Source organism: Myotis davidii, unplaced genomic scaffold, assembly GCF_000327345.1.
Source record: "Myotis davidii unplaced genomic scaffold, ASM32734v1 scaffold743, whole genome shotgun sequence".
In the NCBI taxonomy this organism is placed as follows: domain Eukaryota; kingdom Metazoa; phylum Chordata; class Mammalia; order Chiroptera; family Vespertilionidae; genus Myotis; species Myotis davidii.
The window spans coordinates 2855737-2873685 of NW_006296221.1; the positions used below are offsets into that span (position 1 = coordinate 2855737).

The 17949-nt window shown below is 39.8% G+C and overlaps 1 protein-coding gene across 2 annotated transcripts in view; it reads left to right on the top strand.

Moving 5' to 3' along the window:
- Positions 1 to 17949, top strand: part of PPARGC1A (PPARG coactivator 1 alpha) — a 677982-nt gene that overhangs the window by 564906 nt on the left and 95127 nt on the right. Inside the window, exon 1 of one of the 2 annotated variants that reach the window (XM_006771041.2) lies at positions 14691 to 14842. The exons of the other annotated variant lie outside the window; for it this stretch is intronic. Coding sequence (XP_006771104.1) covers positions 14795 to 14842 — 48 coding nt within the window. The 5' untranslated portion in view covers positions 14691 to 14794. Of the gene's footprint in view, positions 1 to 14690; positions 14843 to 17949 lie in introns of those variants that run through there. 2 annotated transcript variants of the gene reach the window in all.

The window sequence follows — 17949 nt, forward strand, 5'->3', positions numbered from 1 at the left end:
GAGCTGACATTGTGCTCATCACCCCGCATTTGCCTTTCGCAGACCATTCCATAAAGTTGTCAGCAGTTACAGCCAGAATTTCAAAATGGGAAGCCGCTCTGTATGTAGCAGGGAGTGTGGCTTTCCAAAATAGATTCTGAAGTCAAAAAGAACTCGGAGTGTTTTTTGAGAAGGGTTGACCTCCTTTCATGCCACTTACTGTGAATTAAAGCTGCGAGGGAGGACTAGTTTGGGCATGTGGTACAGCGCTGAGAGCCACCGCTGCCAGGGAACAAGATTTGTGTTTCTAAGGAGATACAACAAAAAGGAGAATGCTCTAAGAGCCAGCGGCTGCCAGAGTGTAAAAGTATCTATGTTCCGAGAGGGAAATGGAAGTCGATTTAAGTAATTTTATACACACGTTACGGGGCGCCCTTTTGTGAGTAATTCTTAAATGCAAAAGCAAACAGTTGTGGCCACAAAGGGCTTAGTACATCTCAGCTGATTTCAGTTCTCAGACTCAAACTGGATCAGATTGGTATTGACCTGCTCTGTGCATGTGATTTTAAGATGGTCTGACTCCAGCCTGTCATTTTGTTGGGTTGTATTAGGAACACGGGACAAAGGGTGACATATTCCAGCAGAGGTTTCAGCAGCCACTTGACAATCTGCTCTGAATCAACGGGAGAAACCCCAGCTCTACCAACTGGGGCAGCTACCAGAGTGTTCTACCCATGTCTTCAATGCAATTCTAGCCAGTTTGCAAATGTTTAGTGATTAGCCTGGAAGCATGCCCTAAAAGGGTGCATTGGAGAAAGTGTCATCACAGGACAGCAATCACAGGGAGAGTGCAGCAAGGAAAAATTACAGTACAGCTATATTTACTTACTGCCTCTGCAATAGGGTTTTATTTTCCACACTTGGAAAGGGAACCACCTGTCTGAACTGCTGATGTCAGAGAGCTCCCTCGAGACCCAGGCTGTTCGAGAGCACATGATACTGTATGTATTTGCTCTTACGTCCATATCTGGCTGAGATTGGGTTTCAGAATTGAGCCCTATTATGCCGTTCATTGAGCGGTGACTTCCAAGTGCCCTCCCACGTCACCCTGCCCTTGTGAATTAAAAACTAGCGTGTGTAAGCCCCCAGCGTGAGTAGTCCCTCAACTTGCATATACGTATTTGCCCTGCATTAAAATGAATGATCCGCGTCTTGGGGGTTCTCATCCATGGATCCGGTTTTGAAAGTGAGTATTAAGAGGTATTCTCTCTGCACCTAGAAGCCAGTGTGCTGCTGGTGTTCTGGGTTTTGTTTGATTTCTCATGATCAGGATTTTTTAAAAAAATACATGTCAGATTTGAAAGTTTTATAAAAAGAGTATGTGCCTGTCTCTTTTTTTTTCTTTTTACTGGTAGCATGTCAGTGTGGAGAAATTGTTATAGAGGGAATGAAATTAAATGCCTAATTTGGAAAAAAAACTGGATATTATGACCATGCATTGAAAGGGACCTATTATTATTATCATTATTCTTATTATTATTATTTTAAGATTTTCAAGCTGTATAACCCACTGCTCCTGTTCTTTGTGCATAGTGGACAATTAGGGCCTTTGAAACATAGCTCTTTAAGGACATGTGAGGGCCACTGCATCATACAACTCCAGGGGCACCGTTTATGTCATAGTCAAGCAACTCCCGCTTGAACTATCCCGTTGACTATATGTTCAACCCCAGGAAATATGATGCTATCAGCATTATGCAAACATTAAATAAAAATAGATGGATGAAAAAGGTGAAGGGGATTAAGAAGTACAAACTGCCAGTGATAAAATAAGTCACAGGGATGTAATGCACAGCATAGGAGATAGAGTCGATATCACAATAACTATGCATGGTGACAGATGGGTACTAGGCCTACTGTGGTGATCACTTAGGAAGGTATATAAATGTCTAAACTGTGTGCCTGAAATAATATAATATTGTATGACAACTATGATTTAAAAATAAATGAAAAAACCACTAAAAATCAAGATGAAACAAAGAATTGTTACTAACAATTGCAGAAAGCTTGTGGCGGAGTTGTTCATTGTTTTATTTTTTATATAATTTATTATTTTTTTACAGAGAGAAAGGGAGAGAGATAGTTAGACACATCGATGAGAGAGAAACATCGACCAGCCGCCTCCTGCACATCTCCTACTGGGGATGTGCCCGCAACCCCGGTACATGCCCTTGACCGGAATCGAACCTGGGACCCCTCAGTCCGCAGGCCAACGCTCTATCCACGGAGCCAAACCGGTTTCGGCTTGTTCATTGTTTTAATAGTGCTGTGCATCTGGATTTGAATTTCTTTACCAACTTGCAAATTATATGGTTGTTAGAAAAAATAGGTGGAAAACAGAGCCTCTGAGGAGGTAAATTACATTCTTGGGCCACATCAAATCAATGTCCTATTAGGGATCAGAACCAGGGCTTGTAATTCCCAGCCATCCCACGATGCACACCTGCAATTAAATTAGTATTTGTAGTGGTGTTTGGGATCTTTTCCTCAAATCCTGAAAGTAGAGTAAATAGCATGGGCTGAGACCCCTTGGTTCATCTAATTTTTCCCCCAGGATTTTCCTCTGAACCATTAAAAGTGTTAGAATATATGATTGATATTAATTAGCTTTCTGCAAAGTACTGCACTCCTTAACATGAACTGAACTAGAAATAAATATATTACCATGAATTAAGATTTTATTAGTTGCAAAAAAGAATTGGATGAAGGCACCTATGTGAAATCCTAAGTACAGGCATCAAGTTGAATTAATGCCAGCACCGCTGTGAGATTAATTTGAGCGCTGAACAAGAAATAGTATACCATAACATAACTGTGTTTACTGAATCATTTTTGGCATCAAAAACTAAAGCTACATTATAGATGCAACAACAGGCCTTTCTCCCTTGGAAGAGAGAGGCGGGTGCGGGTGCATTTTGTAATTAAAGTGAATGTTACCCTCTGAAAAATGCCTCTGGTCTCCCGGAAGAAAACAGCCTTCCTGAGAACATTGCATCCCCGTATATATCTCAGACTTCGCATACTCGGTGTTGCTCTGGCCTTCTGCATTCCATTAGGGTTTTATAATGGGATCAGCTCTATTTTCTACCCTCTTAATCTGGAGTACTGGGTAGACCTTCCTTTATAAATTTGCATCTCATTACTATGGATATGTTTGGGAAAGTGTGGAAGGTGTTGAAAAGATGTATGGGGTTGCCTCAGGGATGTTCTAGGAGGGATTCCTGATTATGTAGGGAGGATGGATTAGACAGCTTTTAATACAGGGCTGTGCAAGCTGAATACAGTAGAGCTTCCAAAGATCACTTTTTACGGACTGGGATGAAAGGGGTGCCCCCTAGAGTTGTGTGTTGCTCAGGCCCTGCACTAATACCCTTTTTTAAATTCTGAAATTCCCTGATTTTACAATTTTTTTTTTATTTGCATGTATGGTATCACTCATTTGAGGGTAAGTGTAAAACTTTAAACCTGCACTGTCAAATTAGATGATTATGCATATCACCCACATAATTTAAATTTTCTGGTAGCCACATTGAGAAAAGGTATATTTAATTTTAACAATATATTTATTTCTCCCAATGTATCCAATACATTATATCAACATGTAATTAGTATAAATTATTAATGTGATATTTTAATTTGATTTTTCATGCTAAGGCTCTGAAGTCCTGTGTATATTTTACATTAATAGTGCATCTCAATTTTGACTAGACACATTTCCAGTGCTTGATAGTCACATGGTGGGTAGGAACTGCCCTATTGGACAGCTTTGTTTTCAACTTGGACGCCAACTTGTCAGCATGTCATTGCATAGAAAAATTACTTGCTAAATTTTTTTCTTAAATACCTAAGAGAAAATACAACATATCTTTTATGTCATCTTGTCAGTTTAAAAAGGGATGGCACGATTAAACACAAATTTTCAAGAGGAATGTGACTATTAAGGCAATTCAGTTAATAGGCCACTGGTGGCCAAATGGACTTTATATTGAACTGTTTTGCTCCTGTGGCTTTGTTTTACATTCTTCCCCCATAGATGTCAACATTTTAAAACATGATTTGACACTTTGAGGTCCTTCTCACATTTGCAAACTCACGGTATCTTGTCAGTTTTCATGCACCATATAGATGTCCTGTTTCTTAACAGAGAAACTCTTGACCTTTGGCTCAAATAGCTTCTGTGGCCAGCATAATGGGACCAAGAAGTGTTTTCTGCACTTGCTGATTCTCGTTCCTTTGGCGAGAGCCAGGTCAAGACCGGTACATTGCTGGATTTACTTTTCTTCAGGATACATGAGAAACCAATACACACTTGGTATCAGGGCACAGCTTAGGTGATTCTGTGGGCACTCATAGTCAGCTTAATGTATGCCTTCAAAAGAAAGTCTGTTATGCATGTGTCTAGTAGATCTTTTTATTTTTATTTCTTAAGTGAGGAAGCCTGGCAAAGAGCAAACTTATGCAATTACTCTTATGCAATTAACATTGCTTGATGTTAAATTGAGTTCTAAGTATTTGTATGTGAATAGCAGGTATAATTCTTTAGTACTTAATACATGCCAACACTGGGCTCAGATATATTTCATTAACCCTAATTCCAAACATGTAAAATATATATTTGTAGTGCTATTTTCACAGATGAAGAATCTGAGGCTGAGATTGTTTAGGTAACTGTCTTTGCATCACACAGACGGACATAAGTGTCAGATGTGCATGGACTGACCCCAAAGGCTGTGTCTCTGAGAAGGGGGTCACGTTTTCAAACCAACTCAATGACACCCTTCAATAATGAATTTTCAACAAAGGGCAAAATACTACAGTTTTAGAGTTGGCAGTTTCCTTCATTTCATCCATTGAAGAATACTTTCAGAAAACTCCCAATCCTATCTCATCTTTGATAGAAGAGGAAATAGATCTAGAAAGGGGAAGTGGCTTTGTCCGAGGTCAAACAAACAAACCTGGACCACAGGCCCTTTGATTCCTGTTCCACTCCTGTTTGTCCATGTGGTTCAATGGCTTCTTTAAGAAGACAAGATGAACATTAAGAATTTTTTTTAAACAGAAAGGTAGCAAACTTTAAAGTTTTATAATGTAGGGAAGACTCCTTTCTATTCTCTATGCATTTTAGAGTTTTGACTATAGTATAATATGAATACTTAAAAGTACATATATTATAAGGGTTTAGCTCTATGAATTTTCACTAACTGAACATACCCTTGTAAAAAGCACTGACAGCAGTAAATAACTTTCTGGAACTTTTTCCCCAGACCATGCCCCCAGCTCTCAGCCACCACCAAAGCCAACCTCAATCCTGACTTCCAAGTACATAAATTAGGTATATATCTTTCTGTATTTATTTATATTTAAAATAGAATAAGATGTGGACTTCTCTTGGTGTGTCTGCTTTCTTTCACTTCACATTATTGGTGGAATTTATCCACATGGTGATGTACAGTAGAACTCCATTCATTTTCATTCATTTGACTATACTTTTAAAGTAGAAAGCCTCCACAACCATAATATTGGAATTGTAATTAATAGGTTTATTGAACATTAATTATTATTTAAAAGACTTCCTCCCCTGAGAACATTATTAGCCATAGTATCATTTGATTCAGTCTAAATAAAAATAACAAATCTCAAATATGCTATCCTAGTGGTTGCATTGCAAGATACATCCTAGCAAACCACTCTTGGCCTGTGTTTTATTTAATATTCAGCGTAGGGTAATGTAATAGAGAAGACAAAGAGGGCACCATCTGAGAATACCCACAAGAGAGCGCTGAGTTGGATTCACACTTAGTAGCATTGGATGGCTGTGCAAAAGGTTAGGTGTGGCCTATTTTTAGGTGCACTACGTGGAAATGGAGCTAAGATAGATGGTAGAAAGTTACACCTCAGGAGCTGACAGATTTTTGTTTTTAAAAGAGGTGGCAAAAGAATCCTTTCTGGATCATCTCCTTGGGCCAATGAAAAACCTGGGATCTTCAAAGAATAATAGAACTTGGGGCCTGTTTAAAAGGAAAACTCTTACCAACCACCTTCTGGAGGTTGTTTCACAGGCACAGAAATGAAGTTTTCTTGTGTTAGTTTTCCTGTTGCCTCTATCCCTGGTTGGAGGAAAAAGTAAAGCTACCTATGTTAAGCTAGTCACGACTGCTTGACCAGCCAACATTGGAGGAGGGTCACTGGTGATTTATCAAGGCTTTGTCCTTACGGAGGTTTATCACATACCTAGTCTTACTTTGCTTACCTCAGTGCTCCCTCTCCAAATTGTCTGTTAGGAAATGTAGGTGCTTGTGGCTCTTCATTCAGCCCTAAAGGAAAGTCTCCAACCTGTGCATACTAGATGGCTCTGAGGCACAAACCTGACTCCTGCTCAATCGGGATATATGTGGAAAGAAAACAGCTGAATAGGAAAACTCTGTATCTCCCACTGATGCATCAAATGTCTATCCTGTGATATGGCCTTGGCTTACTAGAGCTGCTGATAAGTCCATGACAGCATATTTTAGGCATGTGTCCTTTTCTCTTCCCTCCACACCCTACAGTAATAACTCAGATGATTCCCCTCAAACTAAAAAAGCGGCGATGTCTTCATTTGCCAAATATAATGAGCTTTTTATTTAAGAGGGGAGGTGTTGTGGTGGTAGGAGGCAAAAAGATTACTTTAAGCTCTTATTTCCCTAGGTGCTATAGACCTTATTCCTAATTACAGAACCCTGAATTTAGGATCCATCTTCTTTTCTAAATCTTCTCTCTGTGGGTAATGCTCCTTACCTGTTGTAAACTAAGTCACATGTAAGTATTGCACCCACATGAAGGCATAAGTAAAAAGTCTCTTTCACATCAGTGTGTGCTTTTCACCCTTACTGTGCAAGTAGGGATTGGTTTTACTCATGATTTGTGCCACTTAATAAAATGAACGATAAACAAGAGGACAGCTTGCTGTTTCTCTGGAGCAAATACCTGAGATTTGTAAGTTGGTCTTCTCATAGCAATATGCATGGTTAGAAGTATTATATGTAACCTACTGGAGGCCCGGTTCATGAAAATGTGTGCACTCGGTGGGGGTGGCATTCCTCAGCCTGGCCTGCACCCTCTTGCAGTCCGGGACTCCTCGGGGGATGTCCAACTGACAGCTTAGGCCCACTCCCCATTGGAACAGGCCTAAGCTGGCAGTTAGACATCCCTCTGGCAGCCCGGGGTGAGCGGGGCCTAAGCCGTTAGTCGGACATCCTTAGCGCTGCCGCAGAGGCAGGAGAGACTCCCATCACCACCGCTGCACTGGCAAGCCACAAGCCAGCTTCTGGATGAGCAGCACTCCCCCTGTCTAAGCGCACTGACCACCAGGGGGCAGCTCCTGCGTTAAGCATATGCCCCCTGGTAGTCAGTGTGTGCCATATTGACCAGTTGTTCCCGGTTGTTCTGCTGTTAGGGTCAATTTGCATATTACCCTTTTATTATATAGGATATTATATTTCATGAGTTCTCTTGCGATCTTTCTCTGGAATGGTTAGGCAGTGAAATATGCATATTTCATGAAGACAGATGGAGCCATGTCCTATTGGCGAAGCTGATCACTGGCTACCTTTCTTATACCTCCTCCCTGATTTCCAGTGCCTTTTGTGTAATGAAACCTTTGGATTCACCTTGTCAAAGAGGTCTTCCCAAATTGCCTGTCTCTGTCAAGGCAGACACATCATTTCACTTGAGAGTTGACAGGGACCTTAGATGTAATTGAATCTGGCCATCTCCTTGGACAGATAAGGAAACTGAGGCTGAAAATCATAAAGTGAACTGCCCAAAGTTGACTTTTGGGCTAGTGATGCACCTGAATGAGGACCCATGTTCTTTCTACCATCATTTTCCTTCCATTTTGGGCGAAATCAAGATTCACAAAGTCACTCTACTTATCAGATAAACTTGATCCTATGTAATCTCATGAGCTTGGCCTTGGTTCCAACCTTATTACCTCTCTTCCCATGAAAAATCTTAATGGTCAAAGTAATGGTAACCCAAGTGAAGGAAAGGTGGTTTGCAGGGAAGGCCCATGAAACTGTGTGAACACTGACTCGAAGAGGCTGATAGCAAAGCTTGTCTTCCTGTGCATCTGGTCAGCCTTCCATGGGCGAGAGGGGGGTTCACCTTTCATGTGATATTTGGAGGGCTCAGAGCGAGCTTTCTGCCTAATAACAGGGCTGCAGGGTGGCAGCATGTATATAGATTGCTCCACATTCAGGAACAGATTGTGTTCCAGAAGTTCACTCTCAAGTCACACTGGCTTGAAACTTGCACCTCAGTTTCAGTTCTCTCCAGTTGAAGCCACATCTCCAACAGCTCATGCCTAAGCCTTCTCTGACTGCCCTTCCTTTTCCCCATCAACAAAATCCCTTCTTGAGAAATTTTCTTAATAATTTAACCCTGACATTCTTAAAGCATTTACCATTTCCCCCCCTTGGCATGTGCTTGTGAACTTTATTGGATGCTAGAAGGGAAGGAAAAAAATGCGACTAACAAGTAGATGCTTTTGTGTAAATAACTGAAATGCCCTTATCCCTACCAAGGATAATTACATTTTTTGAGTGGGAAGTTTATTTAAGTTAATTGGCAAAATTTCAAGTTGAGGAACAAAGTTCAGATGGTAGTGGCAGCTGGGGATCAGTGGCATAGGTCCATCTTTGAGGGAAACTAATAGTGGTTAATATCTTCCCTCTCCCCATAATTCATGGCTCTGAGGGGTTCCAAAGGGCCAGGTAGGAACTTCCCCAGGGCTGCTCTGGAGCCTGAGTGGAGGAGCTGCTGGACTTGCTGAAACAGAGAGAAATATCTTCCTTTTAAACAGATGATATGTGTAAGTTTATCACAGAAAACTTAAAAATTACAGAAGTGCACACACACGCATAACACACACAAAGAAAATTAAAAAGCATTTCTAACGTCATCAGCTACTATTAAACCTTGTTACACAATCCTCTTGTCCTCTTTCCTCTTGTTTTTCTGAGTTTATATATTTATATGTAAATTTGTTCTAATTATAGTTTTTTTCTAACGTAATTTTAAACGTTACTATATTTTTGAAGATTTTCTCATTATGCTATTACATATATTTTTACAACAGTTTTAATGATATTATTGGATATACATAGTGAATTTATATCTATGAATAAATACACTGCTCTATAATTTATTTAACTAGGTCATTACTGTCGGACATTTGCACTACTTTCAAGTTCTCAGTAATGGAAATAATGTAGCATCCACAATCCTCACACCAAAAGCCTATGCACACATCCCTCTGTTATGTCTTTAATATGAATTTTTAAAAATAGAATTTCTGGGTGCACAGGATGCCCATTTTAAACATGTTTGATACACATTACCTGCTTGTCCTCTAGAAAAAAGCATTCCCATTTTTTATTGTTCCAGTAGCACCTAACATCTATTTTTGATTGAGCTGTAAGTGTGGGGGTCAGTCTTAGAAGTGGTCTTCCGGGTATAGGATTCTACTTCAAAAATCCCCTATCTATTTTGGATATAGCAAACATAAAATAAGATTTGATGTGTCATCCAAAATTTAGCTTAGACCTTAAGCTAATTGCTTCTCAAGATGTGAGTTTATTTTCTTTCTACATCATATTTTTAGGATATATATTGGCTCTGTTAGAGTGAAAATCAAATATCAAAGCGTTGGAAAAATGTACAACACAAAGAAAAGAAAAATAACCAAAACTTTTCCAAGGCTTGTCTAGTGAGATTTAAAAAAAAAAGAATTTAAAAAAGCTTCACTTATTTAAGTCTTCCAGTTCGAGACTAGTTGAAAAATACAATTTTCTACCCTAAAACAACTTAAGTTCATTAGGGCCCAAGTTCTAGAAATAAGCACCAGGGGTAAATGTTTGACTAACAAATATTATTTTAAATGTAAGAATTCGTGTACTTCAGTTTTTTTCTGGCCTCCACTAACTGCAATTGGGGGATAAAATATCTTTGTTAGTAAGCGAACTGCTCTGTTTTTTTTTTTTTTTTTTTTTTTTTTTTTTTAGGTTCAGTAGCACTTTAAATTTTTAAATAGCACCAAACTTAATAGAATACGATGTGCTTTATTTTCAGTTTTAGTAAAGAAACATTGCTAAATAATCCTGTTGAACATTTCTTGTCTTAATAATCAATAACTCACTTCATTATAGGTGAAATAACCTGAAATAATTAAGGTAACTGGAAATGTCTGTAGATGCACAAATAAAGGAGTGTTAAACATCAGACAAAATCAGATTTTAACCATCTTCTTTTTTTTTTTAATCTCTTATCTATGGGCCTAATAAGCATGCTTCTTGCTTTCTGTTTAGATTAGTCCAATTGACTGCAACTGGAATTAATTTTCATGTTAATTTTTGTTTTAATGTGAAAAATGCCAAAGGTAGATTTTGAGATTCCCATTAAAATACAGGCTGACTCAGTTGCGTAGAGCTGTTCTGCAGGAGGTTTTATTAGAGATGAGAGGTGGTTACTGAGGTTGTCTATTACCTCCAGTTTATGAAAAATAAACAAATAAATGGATGCTAGGGGCATTATAGCTGCCCACTGACTCTCTATTTGTTTCCCCCAAGGTGCTTTTGTGTAAAATTGTGTATTTGATTTTAGAGTGTTCATAGGCTAGAGGGTTTTGTTAATATCCTACCTTGTTACCATCTTTGGTGCTCTGCACAGCCTCAGCTTCCAACATGTCCCAGAGGCTCAGAGCCGTGCTCAGAAACTGACATGGGATATTGGGATAAATTAAATCCTCTAAGTATTTAAAGCAAGCAATTGAATGCCTGTTAGTAATGATTAACTTTAGAAATATTAGCAATTCTTGGAAGATCCCTTTCCTTTCTGGAAGAATGCTAGACAGACAGTATTCCCAGGAATGTTTCCAGTTATATAAAGTTGCCCCAGGAGTCTTTGCAGTGCTTTTGATGGGGGAATGAATATTATTTTGATGTATGAAACTTAAATTCTTCCTAGAAGGGGTTTCAGGAACCTGTATGCTCTTTTCAGTTACTATCAACACTCTTGCTCTTATTTTTCGCTGTTGTAAAATTGATACACAGATCATTTTGATTGAGTTGTTTTGAAGACAAAATGGATTGAGATGTGGTATATTAGATACTGATTTTAATGTCTATCACATGCAAGCTCTAGTGTATCTGTTTCTTCCTTGAAAAGTTTTAGCTTAAGCTTATCCTTTTATTGTTTATTGTAAGTTTATTAATGATGGGCAAAGGTATTCATATTAATAGGTCTTTAATTCTGTGTTGTCACCTATGTGCAACAGTGACATCAAAATCAGTTGTCTTTGCTATTGTCACTGGGTATTTGAATCCTGTGTATTTGGGTTTGATTATATTTCAGTGTTAGAAGTGGGCAGTTGTCTGAAATATGGAGGGTGGGCAAGTCTGTCATTTTGGGCAGGAGTAGGGAAGGAAATGCAAATCTTATATACTTGGTCAGATATTTTTTGTTATGAAATTAAATTATTCTCCTGAAGGTTTATTTTCTCTCTTGTCATTAACTCTAAGGATAGATTCTCTTGCCTCTACCCATTTAGGAGCTTTGGGAAATGTTAACTGAACCATTGAAGGGAGAGATTCCAACAGCGTTGATTCTAGACTCTGTGTAGATATGAAACATTATGGGCTCTCAACAGATGTTAATAAACACCTCCTTCTATTGTTGAGACAAAATGGGGTTGATTTGGGTGTGATCTGTAGTGGTTAATGAGAGAAACTTGTCCCTAAATAGGATATGTTTTAAGGAGATGAGAAATCTGGACATTGCGTGAAGGATCATTATTTTTTTCATATCAACTTATTTTCTGTCTTTAAGGTCTGTCATTCCCCCTAAAATTGTGAGCTCCCTTGTGTTCATGTCATATGCCTTCTTGGCAGTCCTTGTAATGCTCTGCCGTGGACACAGTAAGGTTTCAATAGATCCTTGTTGATTGAAACTAAACGTTTGGAAATCTTGGAGACAGAGTTGACGAAGGGGTGAAAGAAGGGTTGCGGGGAGGGAGGAAGAGACCAGTCAAGGCAGACACACAATTAAATATAGAAACTGCCTGGAAAGCCAGAAAAGACCATAGTTGGGAAGCAACTAACCATTTATGCTCTCCTGAGAAAAGAGAAAACAAACAAAAAAACTAGACAGAAGAGACATTTTAGTCTGAAGAGCTAATTAAGCAAATTATAAGACCTTTAAAAGATCCCTGCCTGTCCTTAGAGTTGTACTTTTTAGACTAAAAAGATAGTGGAAGGTGCTCCAAATTTTCCCAAGAATCTATTTATATTTTGGTTGGTACAATAATAGAAATTAGAGGGAAAAACACAATATGCTGTAGTTTATAAATCACTTGAATGATTTGGCTCCTACTAACCCTCCTTGTGATGGTAAAGGTAAAAAAACCCTCCAAAAACATATAAAAGGACCTCTGGTTTCATGTGCTGATTTGACTAAGGAAAAGTGGAATTGGGTGGCAAAAAAACAAATAAGAAAACCCCAACAACACAATGTGAGCAGGTAAAAATGTCAAAAACAATAATACAAAATGTTCCAGTGTAAAGAACTTATCTAAAAGGTGTGAATGGGATTTTTTAAACATGTAATGGAAGCCTCACATTCAATGCACACAATGGAAAGTGTCAGGGAATATCACGACACAGGGATCACTTGATAATAATTAATAAACATCAACTCTTCTTGGTCAAGTGACCAATATTATTTCACAGTTGACTGTGTTGAGGGTAGAGCAAATGACCTTTCCCATGAATTTTAATAATTTACTGTAGTTTTACATTAAATCAGAATATAATTTTGCAGAAAATTAGTGTTATTTTTTTGTGGGGAGTGCAGAGTAATGTCATTAATTGCATGCATAAAAGCCTTCCCGAGGTTATATTTTCCTGTTCTATCTTGATTTAGAAAATTAAAACTACAATAATTTTCTACTATTTGTAAGAAGGAAAATGTGCCAGTCAAATGTATTCAGGTAACTATAAAGTGCCAAAGCTTTTTATGTCCAATAATGACAAACTGTCAGCTTCATAGTGTTATTCAGGAATTTCCTAGCAACTTGTTGCAGTTTTCAGAAGTACACAAATCTCTTATAATACATGTGGTCTGAAAGAGAAAGCAGCCTAATTTTTTGTTGTTGTTTTTGTTTTTCTTTCTTTCACTTTAATATTTGAGGAACTTTATATTTAAAATAGGTGTTAGAGCAAATTACCATTTTTTTTCTTCACAAGGAGATGAACAATAGAGAACATATAAAATTAACCTCAAAAGTATAGGAGTTTAAGTTGATAGTGCTTTAAAAATTATGTTTAGATACCTGGGGACTCTTTTCAGATAACATTATCAGGAAAATAATTGAGCTGATTTTAAAAGTATACTGGGCTTAAGATTTTATAAAAACATTCACAAATACATACACATGTGTTCATTTGCCTGTAACTTGGAAGAGTTAAATCAGACCACTAGAGTGTTGTGGAAGGTGTTTTTCGCTGGTGTCTGGTACCTTGAGTTTGTTATGTATTCAATGTGTAGTATCATCATAAAACAGTTGCACCTGCATTAGCCCTCATTGTCTCAGGGTAGAAGCTGGAGAAAAAAAATTAAAAAGCTCAAGAAATGAATATCTCTGCTAATAGTGTGTCGGTATTTTTCCTCACTCCATGGACATTCTTGATCTCAAATGCAAACTGCACAACCCAGGGCACTGGGGTTGGAATCCAGTGTTTATTCAAAAGGGCACCCTAAGGCAGTCAGAGACGAAATGCTACATGTATTAAAAAAAAAAAAAAAGAGCCCAGAAACTAAGCTGATCTGGACACAGCAACCCTGGCTGTATTTACTAACACTTGTTTTCTGGGAGCCTAGGAGAGAAATGGAAAGAATCAGAAGGGACCCGAAAGGGTGGTATTTTGTTGCCTGTTCTCCTTATAAGGAGCATATCAAACTGCAGTGACACTTCAGGCACTGGTGTCCCTGCCACGGGGACAGCCAATTTCTGGGCGGCGGAGTTTGTTTATATCTTAACAAATACAGGCTGTTTTGTTGATTAAACAAGCAAAAAAAAATGCATGCCCCATTCTCTGCTTTCCAACACTTCTCACAATTAGAAAATGTCTCATAAAAAATGCATCATGAAATAAGCTCTTGTCTTTAGTCCCAAATGGAGCTAGAGTCCCCTTGGAGGTCTTAGAATTCTAGTCCTTTGGGGAGTACACGTTGTAGCTAAGAATATAGTTACTCTTTCTTGAAACAGGGAGCTTTGCCCCTTGCTTGTTTTGGAAGGAAAATAAATTAAAAAAAGATTGCAGGGGATTTTAGTTATTATACGGCCAGGGCTCTGTTTAGAGTCTGTGGCATTCAAAGCTGGCTTTAATCGCAGCAGGATGCTCAAAGCCTCCAAAAGTCCAAGTGTTCCCTTTCTTTCTTCTTTCCGTTTTTTTTTTTTTTTTGCCTTACTTCACTGAGGCAGAGGGCTGCCTTTGAGTGACGTCACGAGTTTGAGCAGCAAGCTGCACAGGAGAAGGGAGGCTGGGTGAGTGACAGCCCAGCCTACTTTTTAATAGCTTTGTCATGTGACTGGGGACTGTAGTAAGACAGGTGCCTTCAGTTCACTCTCAGTAAGGGGCTGGTTGCCTGCATGAGTGTGTGCTCTGTGTCACTGTGAATTGGAGTTGAAAAAGCTTGACTGGCGTCATTCAGGAGCTGGATGGCGTGGGACATGTGCAACCAGGACTCTGTATGGAGTGACATCGAGGTGAGCTGGGGCTGGGCTCGGCAGGCATTGCAGCCAGGACTGAAGCTTTCCTCGCGATGCAATTATTCCTGTAAGGGGGGAAGGGCTTGGGCGAAGAGGGGTGGTAGAAAAGTAGTCCGGGCAGGAGCGTTTGGAAAGGAATCTTAATCTTATCTTAACTCCAATAAGTTTGCTATTTTAAGGTGGCTCTGGGATGCCACGAGCAAACCAAAGCTTAGCTGCTGTCATCCGTATCTGTTGCAGTTGGAAACTCTTTCCATGTGCCTTTGGCTCTGTTTCTACTCATATGCAATATTTATGCTCCAAGATATTGATATGAATCAGAAAGCTGAAGTCTTTCCAGTGGTATTTAGTGGCCTGGTTGGAAAAATGCCATTTCTATTTATAATAAGATGAAGATAAAAATATTAAAATGGATGTGCTCAAATAGAATCAGTTTTGACTCCAGACTGGATTTTTTTTTTTTTTCTCATTTCTCTGTGTTCATCCGACAGAAAACTCAAAAATCCTAAATAATCCTGCTGGGCTATTTTAGATTGCTTTGCTTACAGAACACAGAACAACGAAGCTGATTCCTTTAAAACTCCTCTGTGTGTGTGGTTGAAAGGTTTGGCCAGCAAATAGAAAAAAAAAAAAGTAAGGTGCAAGGTTTTCCATTAGCATCGGTGGCAGGGAAGCCAATGGTTAAATCTCGCTGTACCACGGAGAGCTGCCTGAAGCCGGAGAGAGAATAGAGTTTATGCAGGACTGTGTGTGGAGCTGCTCGCTGCTTGTGTAAAAATAGACGGCAATACATCAATTCCACAGTCTCTGCTGGCTACAATTCATACCGGGAAAAGCAAGCCGTTTCCTCGTAATCTCTGGAGTCTGGAGTGACTGGCGGGGGGTCGAGGACCTGGCACGTTTGCATTCCGCACAGTGCAATGTTCTCGGAAAGTTTGGGCAACTTGGGAAACAAGTGAAACTTTCTGTGGACTCTGGTGAGATGGAACCGAATTGAGGTGCACGGGGGATCCGAGCTGCGAACAATGAACCTGGCACAGGACTGCGAGTGCTTCCTCTGGGTAGCTGGGGGCACGTAGGGTAAGGGGGAGGGTCGAGAGCCACACGTGATTTGATTAAATAAGATGTTCATGTGGTGCAGCGATACACATCTAAAGTGAAAATAATTTGGCCCAGGCCGTCTGCGAGTGCATTTTTCCTATCTAGCCAGGCATGCCCTGGATTCTTAACTCTTTGCTGGGTTTGCAAATGTGGGCTCGGTGTGCCCTCCCTGCCCTGGCAGGTTGTATTTGCGGATTGCAATGGTTCTTATGTTGTTGTGATTTCTCAGGAAGGTGGGATAGATATGGATAATTCATAGATCCTGGAGCTATTATGAGTCAGGGTTCTAAGTGACATCCAAGTCCTAATTGTCTTGGAGTAGCTGGCATGTCCTGTGGGTGCTTGTCTGGCCGGCATCGTGGGTCTCAGCTGCTGTAGTTTCATTTTTCCATCATGTATTATTCCTGATGCTGCTGGGAGGCGATGGGGGAACGAGATCATATGGAAACACGGCAGATTTGCTTTAATCATTGGAATTCCTGGAGTCATTTTAAACAAGCGACAGAACCATGTAGAACAGTGGCCCGTTCCTTTTTGTCTTGAGGAGGAGGTGAGGTCTCAGGCTAATTGTCCAGCCGGGGATTGAGTTGTCGTTTGGCTGCGACTGGCCGGTTACTTCTTCGTTGCACGGTAGGCAGCAAGCTGCTGGGAGCCTGGCGCTGGCCACGGCAGCTCTGGGAATCACCTCCGCCAGTCTGACATATTACCAGCAGCAGGTAGCGTAGGCAGGTTTCATTTTTTGAATCATTAATGTTTGCTGTCATCCTAAAACGTATGATGCCCTTTTGCACATAATGACAGGACAGCGCGTTGGTTAATAAAGGCCTGTACCTCTACGGCTACTTGGAGTCCCCGGTGTTTCACAGTTTAATACGAGATGATGTGCACTAAGGTTACTGAGATTGATAGAGACGATTCACATGACATACACTCGCTAAGACTGTCATTCTGAACTGCCCCCTCCCTGTCCCCTCTTCCCTGTCTTGACTACTTTTTTTTTTTAAAGAAGTGTGATTCTTTTTTCATTAATATAATTAATGTGGCCAAGTCCACCCTTTCTTCTCGCTCTCTCTCTTTAAAATTTACCATCCACGGCACAAAAAAACCTCGGAAAGGTTAATGGAGAATTATACTTAATTATAATGATTCATTATCATCAGTGCAGTTAAGCTAATTTATTGTCTGCTCCTTAACTAAGAGAAAAGTCTGTTGGGGTGAAATAACGTACAATAATTAGCCTTTTGTGTTTAGTAACCGCTTTATCCTCTTAAATCTTCTTATAAAATTCAGGCTACGGTAGTGAAATAGCTGTCATAGGTGCAGAGAGCCAAGAGAGTGTGGGTCCCTCCCTGCCATAAAGCACACCTGTTACAGATGTATAGAGAAGCAGTGAATAGCAGCGTGGCAGATGAGGGCAGCTACAGGGCCCGGACTGGTAGGTCCGGCACCCTCCAAGGGCCACACATAAATGAATAACAGGAACACTTGCTACCACTAATGTGTTTTAGATCATCAGGAGAATGCCCCATTAAGAAGCACTGATTTTATGAGCATGTCAACAGTGGCAAAAGCAAGGGCTCATTTTTCAATCATAACATAAAAGTAAAAATGAGAAAGGGGGGTTCAGGGGGGAAGGAAGGGAAGAAGTAGGTGAATGATAGCACAGTAAAACACACCAAAAAAATCGATCTGATCTTTTTCACGGTTTTCAAAAGTAACTTAAAAATGCATATTTATGAAAGATCGAAGGATTTTGAACGAGCCATGCCTAGAGAGGGCAGTTAGAGAGAAAAATAGCAAGAGGTTGCCCCCAGTTGGTGGGACAGACACCTCAGCATTCCAGAGCAGGTTTCTAAGTCATGCTCTGCACAGCAGGAACTTAAGACAGATATAGAGACCTGATGTTTCCTAACTTTAATTTTCGTTGTTGCTCTTTTGGTGTGTGTGTGTGTGTGTGTGTGTGTGTGTGTGTGTGTGTGTGTGTTTAAAGACTATCCCCCAGT